Here is a 12,034-nt window from a genome sequence, read left to right on the forward strand (position 1 = left end):
ATTTATTTCTGTTATGGAGACTTACTCTTCTAGATGAATGCTAAAGTATAACATATATTCTTTTTCATTTTTTGATTATGTTAAACCATCAAAAAAGCCTCGATTATCACCTTGCATTAGGATATTGTGTTCTGCACCAAAGTCTTCTTCTTCTCCAATCTTTTGCTCTTCTCCCAAGACAGGAGGTCGGGTCTCGCCACACGTTGCCCCTTCGGTGGAAGAAAATAATTGGTCTTTGTCGATGCCACGACCACTGAGGCCAAGGTCGTACAGAGCTGCACACACCTCTTCTTCTGCTTGCTGCCAACATACCGCAGGCACCAATACACTGCTGCCCAGTCCTAAAATGTCACTAGAGCTTATTTTGGGCGTGGTCTGATGAGGCTCTTGTGCAAGAACCCCACTCTTCAAACCTATGCAAGTAGAGTTTGGTAATGAAGAAGTATTCGCAGAAGAGGAAATTACTGGACTGGCACTTCTGCATGAAGCGCTTGCTGGGCCACAGGCAGTGGGCTCCAGGCTAGTTGAGATTATCACAGCACTGCTCGAGTTAACACTAAAACTAATTGACTTGTTTTCAATATTAACCCCCGATGACTCTAATTCTTTGGATAAAGTGTTGAATGAACTAGACACATGGAGCACTTGAGCAGGTTTAGTCACAGGTGACAATGGTGTGTTGAAAGAAGCAGAGGTTGTGGGAGAACCCAACAACAAGTTGCTTGAAGGTTCAGTGTAAGATGCAGCAGCAGTAGCAGGAGTGGAGGCTGGTGGCGATAAAAGACTTCTACTGCTGCTCATCTTGCCACCATGAGGGCTGGAGCATTGGGCAGCACCCAGTACCACATCACGACCAGACACACCTCGTGCCTCTGCAAGAGGTTGTATTCATCAGTACTACAATGGTAAAAGCAACCTAATATAGTAGAGCAAACACATGGAAAGTTTATGGTCTATGTCTGGAATTAACTAGGTCCAGATCTTCATTTCTTGATACAGTACAACTAAAAAATTTAATTGAATACCGGTAACTTTTTTAAAACCAAGTATGTATTCTATAATATATATATAGTTATTTATTTATGTGTTTGAAGCCAGATATTGGAAATTTATACAGATCATTGGTGTGCACCTCCACAACACCCACTTGTATTTTAAATCTACCTTTGGATACTTTTGATATCATAAAATCTGAAATTTTAGACTTAGATGGAAATAAGCAAATGAAATAAACATATTTGGTGCACCACAAAAAGTATACGAAATTTTATCTCAATTTGCATGCATGGAACCCAAATTGGACAGCACCAGTGCTAGATAAACCAGCTGTTTAACCCACAAAACAGACAATAATATGATACTATCCTGCACAATACACTCGTTCAATGCCAAGTTTGCCTGCTCAATAATTGAATAATTAGAGGGTGAGAGCACATTTGTAAATTTTAAGCTGAAATCTATATAGGTGTATATGTGCAGACAATAATAACACATGTATGCAGTATGTACTCATAATATCAGAAAATTATCTAACTAAAGTTTTATTTTTAATCAATAAAAACAGGGTTGCTTCAAGAAATGGAAATAAAATATTTACAATAGATGTAGTAATTTCAATTTTTCTTTTTGTATGAAAAAAGTTTATTGCCTCATATTAATAGAGTACCGTAAAATGGGGTAACTTTGACCGGCGGGGTAACTTTGACCACTTTTCACTTTTTTAACAAAAACCCCCAAAACTCAAAAATGATTCGACATAGAAAAATTTTGTCAATGGCCAATCAAAGGCCTAATACTAAGGCTACGTAACACAATAGAAAGATTTAAAAAGTTTACATATCTAATAGGTTAAAAAATTAAAAATGTGACCCACAAAAAAGAGCTATTATTCAAAGCCTGTCGGAGTACCCCCTCCAATTTTTATATTTTTTGGTAAAATAACTCCAGGTTTTGATGCATTGTAGTAGAACTCTTCTAGTTACATATGCAAAAGACAAATTTTAGGAAAGTGTCATAGTTTGCAAATGGGGGGCGCTGCCCCCCAATGGGGTAACTTTGACCACCTAATGGCAGCCGTGACGGGGTAACATTGACCGGCTTGGAAATTTTAAAATTACCATAGGTACCTATATAACATAGTTATTTTATGTTTGATACACCTATTAATGTTTTTTTCTTCATGTTTCAGACTCTACAGAGTCTTATATATGGTAATTTTAACTTAATTTCCAAACCGGTCAATGTTACCCCGTCATGGCTGCCATTAGGTGGTCACATTTCGCCCATTTGGGGGCGGCGCCCCCCATTTGCAAACTATGACACTTTCCTAAAATTTTTCTTTTGCATATGTAACTTGAAGAGTTCTACTACAATGCATGGAGTTATTTGGAGTTATTTTACCAAAAAATAAAATTGATTTTACCACCCGGTCAAAGAAACCCCAAGAGCTGGGGTAACAAAGACCATCACTTTTTTTAAATTACATCAAAACTATGAGCTGCAGGAGCCAGCAATTTATGGTGAGTAAAGCTAGAGTATAGACCTGTATTTTGCATGTTTCAATTTAAGTTTAACATATCTAGTAAAAAAAATGGCAAAAAAATGGCATAGTTTGAATGGGAGCTGGTTCAATTGTAATGACATTAATCTGAGAATTATTAAGATAGGTGGAATGAAAATTTGAATATTGGATTTTGAAATCTTACGGATTATTCATTGTGAGTAATGCCAGGATTTTCCTTCTGGTTTACAATTAAATGAGCATCAGATAAGCATCTGAAATTTATGTCTTGATGTACATATTTGTGGCAATGACCAAAAAATGTATTACACAAGTATATATACGTATATATACTTGAATGAGACAGATTTTTGGGGAATATTAATGGAAAGGGTATTATACTTTATTAAACACTTTTATAAGTAAATAAGTTTCTGTTTTTTTTCAAATTAATGCATCATTGTAACTATAGAAATAAAGTGAATCTGAAGAAAATAAAAATGTAAGGGAAATAAAGCCTAGCAACCTTGAATTCAAACATCCACACCACAAGAGATCATAATATGAAAACCCCACTGATAATAAGAGTCAATCACATAACACAGTGAGGATTGGTTTGAAAATATCTATTACTGGAAAAGCAATGAGAGATAATAAAGAGATTGTTTGAAATTAAAACATAATTAAGATATTTCTATTCTTCTCACCAATCCAGTAGATGCCAGGTTCCCACACACAAAGACCGATCAATAATTTTTCAGTGACCTGATTCTCCGACATTATCATGGGCAAATTTCAAGATTTTAAATCAATTCATCAAATAATAACATGTCAGATCATCAGACTTCAAAATAACATCTCCTAAAATGCTCAAACAATGCAGTGAATGCATATGGAGAGATAAAGGAAGCGTACAAAACTCATGATCTGGCAACGCAGAGCATCCTTTTACAAAAGAGCGGACGCATTAACCACAACCCACCCAACTGCCTCATAAAAATGAACTGCGCATGCGCAGATCAATTGAACTTGGAAGGGAGGGAAATCTCAACAGGCTAGACGAAGGAAACTGGAGCGTCCTTTTTTATCGATCAAGCCCATGCGCAGCGCAATGCGCACAAAACTCACTTCCCCAAAACTTACTTCATGATTACCTTAGCAAGCTACTTATATCCAAACAACAAATGAGGCAAAATTGTTCAAACTTTTGAACCAGACTGAATAAAGCAAAATACAATTTTTAATAAGAAAATGTCAGATTCATGGTCCGTCAACTTGAGCTTTACGAAAGATTCCTTTTATAGGAAATTTTAACAGCACACAAATTCCATCAATACAGAAGATAATAACCTGACAAACTTCATTGTTGAAATAAATTTGAGCAAGGTAGAGAGCAGTTGTGATGAGTCTCAAGTAAACAGCTCATGACAGGAATACAAAGCCCGGGATCAGCTTTAAAAATTCTATAACGGGATCAGGCACGTCAGAAGTCATGCAGTTGGGCCATACAAAAATGACAGCTCCATTAATTTAGAACTATTAAAAAAATCTCAAATTCAATGCAAAATTGGAACTGTATTTTAAATGTTTACAAATTTTAGTCAATGTGTGTATATAAATACTTCAAATTTGGCCAATTTTGGCAAGTTAGAGAGCCATGGGAGTGAAGGCAAATTTGATGGACAGGTAAAAACTACCTGAGGCAACAATAGGCTTATTAGATGACCCTAAGCAGGGATCTCAGACCTACCCTCCACTTCTTTCAAAATTGAAACCTGTTATTAAAGGAAGTTTATACTTTTCATATAAAATTAGAACAATCATCATCTCAATATAATGTGTAATTATTATCAACAAGCAAGTGAATAAAAATTTGAATTAGAAGTTTTACTCTATGGATCAAAATACAAATAAAAACATATGATGAATAAATTTCAAGATGAATATCTCAAGATGACACAACTTACCTGAGCTTTTAGCTGATTCTTGAAGGTGAAAAATTGTCGCAGCTTGACAATCACAGTCCACGGATGAGAAACACATTCATTATTTTACAATGCGCAACTTGGAAAATTAAATCTTCACTTAGCTAATTTCATTTAATTCTCTGCTGATAGCTTATAAAAGTTTTTCAGTTATGGAGGTCCAAGTTTGAGCTCACAATGCAGACAATAGTTCATAAGTAGAGACCCAGAAGCATTGTTGTGATATTGGTGGTGTAGACTGCAGGACTGGTAGGATCTCTGGAGCTCTGTTGGAGAGAAAATCTCAATATTATTACTCTGAACTATTTTATATACGTAATTCTTTTATTTAAATATTCAATCATGTTTTAAATTTTGAGCAGGCATTGATAAAAACTACAAAAAAAAATAAGGATAACTAGCAATGCTGTATTTTTTTGTCATATCATCTTGACAAAGAAGGGAAATTAAATTAAATAGATCTATAATTATTGCTGAACATTGTCAAAATGTGATGTAATCTAAATTTTAGGAGCTTCATTCAGTTGGGAGTAAACTTGAAAATCTTGTGATAAGTTTTCTCAAGATTTTAAAAAACTATAGGTTGATTACCCAAAATGAACAGTAAAGCTCATATCACACACAAATTTCTAAAGAAAACAAAATATTTTCATTAAGACTTTTTGACACTATTTCTTATTCTGTAGACTCAATTAGTTATATCAAGATGTTGATTGTAATAGCCTACATGGCAGAAAGGACTGGAAGAATACCTTGCCAGAATGGCTTACACTAATACAATTAGAAATCTAAATAGAAAGAAAAAAAAATGCCAAGGAAACAGCAAGGACATCAAAATATGTATATTTATATGTACCTTTATGTATACCTAGGTATATAACAGCATGAACAAAAAGGGAAATGATAGCAGGTTATGTGCATATAGAATCAGTGTAAATAAGAATTACATTTTATTGGAGTGTATACAGGCCAGCATGTGACTATGGCAATCCATCATTAATGACAAATGATTTTCAATGAGACAAAATTTCTGTATCATAACAGAAATGATGCATAACCCATAAATATAATAGATAAAAAAATTAGGAATATCAAGATTAGGTACATAAAAATTCTTAAAAAAAGTGAAAATGGTTTCATTTAACCAGCAAAATATAATATTTGATTAATGACAGCAAGCAGTGTGCAGTGCCGAGTGCCGACTTTGATGTTAATTATAGGCCTATTATAGATGATAGTATGCTACAAAATTAAGCAAGTGCAGGCTGTGCAGCAGTGCAGCACATATTGAAAATTGAGGAGAAACTGCAAGTGGAGGACTGGAGGAGCAAAAATGGTCAGCACTAAAATGCTAATGAAGCCATGATGAAGGATAATTCTACTACATGGTGACAAACCAGGCAGAGCAGAAACCTTTTTAGGCTCCTCCGTTCTGAGTCCTAAGTGTGGACTATTCAAGTACTATATCATAGATATCATCACCATCACATAGATACTGAATACAATTTTAAACTTGATTATAGAATTATTAGAAATGAACTGATATGGTAATTAAAAAAATCTGTCATTAAGAATTTCCAGACATGCTCATCACTGCTGCGGAGTGCTGCCTAATAATTTCCACATGCTGACAAATCTACAAAGCTGAAAGCAAATTCCAGCTGGCAATTTCTATAAATCTCATATGAAAAGATAATTTTCACCTACAAATTTTATATAGGCCTAAGTCTGCTCTACATGAATTAAATCTAATGAGACTTGCATCAAAAACTTATTTCATCATGAATATAGGCTAACTAGATATAAGACTCTCACTCTCTTTTAGTATTAGAAAAAAAAAGATTAGCCTAGCCTAGTCATAAGTCAGAAGTCACTATTAAAATTTTCATACCAAATGAATGAAGCATCTTTGTTTTTTTACCTTTATGAATAAATTAAATTTTTTTTAGAACAGAAACAGAATACCTAAACATCTGTGATAAACTCAGAGCTTTTTTAGATTTATCATTTTTCTTTTTTAATTTAGCCTACCTAAACCTACTCTAAATTTAAACCAATATCTTATAATATTAGGTCTGGTATCCATGATACTTCACTGGTCTCATTATCATAGGACTCAAAATTGAACTTGAAGAAGAGGCTAAAAACTCTGCTTTGTCACCATGTAATAATAATAAATATAAACAGATGAACCTTGAATTAAATGACAGCTAACCTGCGGTGAAGAACAGAAAACCTCAGTCAGCATCGCCGAAGTGTCTTATCATAAGACATAAGCATATTATCGAATTAACGCAACGTACTAGCGATTACAGCGAGGAAAATCTGACATAAAAGAGGGCTGTACTATAACAAAAAAAATATTTTTTACCATGAATTGGTAAATACATTAAGAAACGAGTTAGAACGATGAGCAAGGGCATGGCAGAGCTACACCCCACCCTCCCTAAGGGCCGAACCATAACATTCCACCGTCGCCACGGAGACGCGAGATGGCGCCACCTTACCAGCTCTGGCCATTTGCCAGGGCGGTAAGCAGGCACGGCGAGTACGGCACTCGGTATACCCAGACATTGCGCTAAAATATTACAACTGACCAAATACCAATTATTCAAATCTGGGTTATATTAACGATTTTCCAAAATAATTTTATCGAGGCTGATTATTTTTGCAACAACACGGGAAATTCTCACGGTTGCGCCCTAGTTGCGATGAAATATTGAAAATAGGTACGTATAATAATATTTTTTCTAATGTACGAATGAAGAATTAATCACGACAAGAAGAACCTCAACAAAGTGTTTGTGCTACAAGAATTCCTCAATCATATAGAAAATATTTATTTTGAAACCAATTAAACTAGCCTTACATCGATAAACCTAAATCTATCATCAACTGTATGCCAATCTCAATTCAAGTACTAACAAGTTAACCAAGTTTAATGCCGATATGAATAAAATATATTACACGTCAACGAAATTTATGGCATAACTAATCAATGGCAATAGACAAATGCGTATCAAGGCAATTGTGACATATATTCTGAAGTAAGAAAGAAAGAAATCATACTAAAGAAGTTTAAGAAAAATTATTGAACCTTAAAATGAAATAAGCAGAAAGCAAGACTACACTATCGGTAGGGAGCGACTTATCAGCAGCAGATACGCTGCACTGAACGGGAAGCTGAACGCATAATCCCGGTTCCAGGAAAAGTCAATAAAGCGGGCACAGCAAACATTATCAGCAGAGAGCAAAATCCTCATGGGTTATCCCAATGATAATACGGCAACCGCACAACGGAAGTTAACACACTGTAATATTTTCCTTAACAGTTCAAGCGATGCGAAAGCACTTTACACAGGTACTTTGCAGAACTAAATAATACACGAACAAGAAAATAAAAAATGGTTGAGAAAAAGAAGGAGTCGAATACGAATAAATTGTTTGGGAATGAATTTCAAGCGAAATTTTTCAACTTGCTTTTATTGTCGTCCATTCCGAGTTTTGTTATCACCGCCATGCGCTACGCGTTGAAATTGCAAAGGACGACCAGTTGTGAATTGAACATGGAAGCTCTACACTCTTATGGAACTCAAAACTCGGCCATCGTTGTATCAAAGTCTGCACCACACCTTAAAATTGAAATGATAAAACGGTTCTTCTTATCATCTCGAATGTTGAACATTAACATTAAAGTAGAAAAAGCTAGAATTCTTTTGATGTTAAAAACATGTAATCATAGGCTTTATTCAAGTCATTTAATAGGCATGACAAATATTGACGGGTGGACCTTAACGGAAATTTTGTGCATGCTCTCTATTCGAAGCTTCAGCTGTTCGATGAAGTCCTTCCGAGCCTTCTACGTATGATATATTTAAATTGCGGATCATAAATTATGACATAATTGCAGAAACGTTTAGATCATACGAATTCCTTAGAGATGGTGGAATTGCCCGAATGCATAGAAGGAAATTCTTGAGAGACGCACATGACGCTGGGATCGTTTGAAGCGCCATATAGCGCTGAGCACTTACAGAGTCGGCTATATCTTGATAGCGAGCACATCCCCCAATCATTTGTAGGTTGTCTTGCGAAGTGCCGAGCCTTTTCTAGCGCTGGCCAGAGAGCTGTCTTGTTAGCAAGCCTCCCGCGGGCAGTGGGATCGGAGCGAGCCTCATCAAAGCTCCGCAGCCGATGCCGCTCTATGATTAGTAACGCGTAGTAACACCTCCAAATGGCCATCCAGCTATTGTGAGGTAGCCTTCAAATAACCTATTTCGAGACGCCACTTACCACTTTGATTCGTTTAGCTGACTACCATGAACGCATGTGTGACTTCTAACTTGCAACGATGATTTAGGTGTGCTTCATGGTCGACTTTCAGATTTGGAATCAGCAATTGCAGTGGGAAGGAGGCAGCAGTTGGAGCCGTGCAGCAATAGCATCTGATGAATAGTAATGCGCGAATAAAAAACACAGGTTCAACTCGGGGCTTAGAGCCTCGAATGGTAGGTACTTTTATGCCTTCATGAACACAACATTATCTGGCACGTACGTGGCTGAAAGGCAATCATAAGAAGGACCTTTGAACGAGACAACGAGTCAAGTTAATGCATCAAGCAAACCTCGCTACGTCATTTATAAATGAAAGATCAGTGAGTTGATAAATAATTACAAAGGAGTGGAATAATTTCTAAAAGCATCATTATTGTTTTGGCTCTACACACAATGCTCAAAATAATTCTTGCTTCTACGCCAAATTAATTCACTACGTAAGAAATCTCTTTTTCAACTGGGATAAGTGCAGGAAACAGCGTATTATTTTCACAAGTGGATGCATATATCTATGAATGCATGGCAAGCGAGTGTCACAAAATCATTCTGTTCAACACTTGCACGTCAAATATTTTGGGCGAGTAAAATGTAATTAGTTGTCGTGCTGTGCAGATGAACTAACTTGGTTGGATTGACCCAGCAAAATATTTTCTAGCCCCTATGTTGGTGAATTAAAAAAATTATAATCCAAAAGAGATTTGATAGAATAGTACATCAAATCTTATATTCCCTCTTATCTCACTTACAAATACGCCACTGACTCGATCTAATTTAGAAAATAATGCGTGATATGTTAGAGGTACAAGTCGCGTTTCGTATTGATACACTTGAACGAACGAAGGGTCTAAACATTCATTCAGGATTCGTCGGTCTAAAAACAAAATAACTGCAAGACTGCCACAATGCATCACTCCTGTGACACTTGTTCCCACTTAGGATTTGTTAACGATAAATATCACCAGTATTTCGTTACGGCAATATCACCAGCTATTACCGTTCGGCCCCATGCATGTGGGTTGCCTTCAATGTTTACATAAGACAACAAAAAATCTATTTTCAAGGCACCGAAGTGAGGATCTTAGGACTTTTCTCTGAAGGCAATAGACAGGTGACGGTCATCATTTAGATGAGAGAACAGCGGCAGACAGACGTGAAGAAACATAGAGAGAGAAGATAGAAGAAAAAAGAGAGAGAGAGAAGAGAGAGGGATCCACAAGAAGATACTTCAGAGGCGCAGTGCCGCCTCTGCCATGCACGCTGAAGTCGAGGCCGCGGCGGCGGTGGCGGCACACATCACAGGGCTTGCCTTCTTCTCAGGTACACGAGAGTCAGGCCTGCTCGTCTGACGAACACCCTAGGACTCGAGTGACAAATACGACCTGCCTACCACAAAAACTACACACACATGTTCGCTGTAAAAACTCTCTGTGCGGAGCTTCAATGACTACTTCTCTTCGTCTCGTGCGCGTATAAAACTTTGTATGAGGTAGCAATAGTACGTACCAGTATAGCTGACAACAACGTTGTGTGTGTGAATTAGAATGAACGATAGCGGAAGTAAAGCGATATTGGGCAGGGTAACGTAAAGCATAAGAAAAGAACCACTTTGCGACTAATAAACAAATCTGATGATTGAGTGTGATTAATTCATTTGTCTAATCACTATACTATATTTAATTCATTTGTTTTATCGCTTTGATTAAATAAATCTAATAAATCATAAATAAAATATATAAAATTGAAATAAAATCAAAATAAAGCGGCATGTAGAAAATTTATGCAGTATGCATGATGCAAAAAATAAAAAAGAAGGTGCACAGAAGAAATTACTGAAAATATACACAATTGAAGGTAGATGTAGAGACGGTTGTACACTAAAAAATATGCACGATGAAAAAGATTGAATGCGAAATGGGAGTGGACAGATGAAGTATCGGGGCAGCGGCGGGTAAGACGAAGCCACAATGGCGGCAGGCGCGCTCTGTAACTTGGACGGTGATAAAAGAGCCGGCGGGACGTTTGAGTCGCGGCGAGGCACTGGCGCTGTAATTGATACCGTCAACGTCCCCAACCGTACCCGCTGGAGGCGGGACGGCCAGCGTCCCCAACCGTACCCGCTGGAGGCGGGACGGTCAGCGTCCCCAACCGTACCCGCTGGTGGCGGGACGGCCAGCGTCCCCAACCGTACCCGCTGGAGGCGGGACGGTCAGCGTCCCCAACCGTACCCGCTGGTGGCGGGACGGCCAGTTCTATGTTTGCGAGTATTTCCAGTGAACACGGTTCGACATATTTCAGTTTTTTTATCCCGGTAATATTATTCAAGCTAACCTTCATTCGCATCAAGCTCAAATGTCAAGTTGTTAAAATGGTGTTGATAACGTAAAGATTATTTTCGAACTTTTCTCTAACATTTTATATCATCTCCTACCAACATTGCGGACGTTTTGTACACAGCGAAGCAGGCAAGAAACTCGTTTAGATTATTTAGGTACCCCACAGTATATTTGTAAGACAAGCAGTACTTTACCAAACATTGTACAAGTTGTTCAGTTAACGTAGATCAAGAATTAAAAAATTACTGCGCATTTGGTGTTGTTCTTGCTAACGAGATTCCTGCCATAATTATTTCACCGTAACTAACCCCTTTTCAATCATGATATGATGATCATTATTTTCATTAGCATGTGGATTACACAAAAGCTTTTCTTGAAGATAGTTATACGTCTAGCTGAGAACTCAGCCAACGCTGAGGAGCGCCAACTCTACCGACTTGAGACCTTTGGTGCAAATATAAGAAAGCTCTGAAGTGACGTCGGTATCAGCGATCGCAGCGCACCATCAAAGCAAAGATAAGAAAACGATAAAAAACTCTGAGGCATTAGAGCGGCGATAGCAAAGCTTCAAGAAAGGCTTACGATGATCAGAGGAGCAAGCCGACACCTTATGTTGGCGCCGGGCTGTGCGACTGGGCTTCAGGTTAACAGCGGTGCACAGCACTGTCTAGCTTGTGTGCAGCACTGTCTAGCTTGTGTGCAGCAGTCTAGCTTGTGTGCAGCACAGTTTGGGTGCAGAGCATTACCGATGACCGCTCTATATAAACCCGCTTAATTCCTTAGTTCACATGGGCGATTTGTTGGTTACATCTAATCTCTGGAAAAGTATGATGCAAAATTCCCATTATAATTAAGAGATGTACAAAACAAAATCCATATCC

The 12,034-nt window shown here is 37.4% G+C and overlaps 1 protein-coding gene across 5 annotated transcripts in view; it reads right to left on the bottom strand.

Annotated features, from left to right (window-relative positions):
• LOC108673046 (axin) overlaps positions 1–12,034 on the bottom strand; it is a 55,317-nt gene that overhangs the window by 13,369 nt on the left and 29,914 nt on the right. For 3 of the 5 annotated variants that reach the window (XM_047885482.1, XM_047885485.1, XM_018160822.2), the window contains exons 1-3: positions 6,701–6,944; positions 4,468–4,751; positions 111–872 (exon numbers count right to left, since the gene is read on the bottom strand). In XM_047885482.1, the coding sequence (XP_047741438.1) occupies positions 111–872; positions 4,468–4,543 (838 nt within the window). In that variant the 5' untranslated portion in view covers positions 4,544–4,751; positions 6,701–6,944. Of the gene's footprint in view, positions 1–110; positions 873–4,467; positions 4,752–6,700; positions 6,945–12,034 lie in introns of those variants that run through there. The other 2 variants (XM_047885479.1, XM_018160821.2) reach the window with 1 other exon arrangement.

This window comes from Hyalella azteca, unplaced genomic scaffold, assembly GCF_000764305.2.
Source record: "Hyalella azteca isolate HAZT.00-mixed unplaced genomic scaffold, Hazt_2.0.2 contig2171, whole genome shotgun sequence".
In the NCBI taxonomy this organism is placed as follows: domain Eukaryota; kingdom Metazoa; phylum Arthropoda; class Malacostraca; order Amphipoda; family Hyalellidae; genus Hyalella; species Hyalella azteca.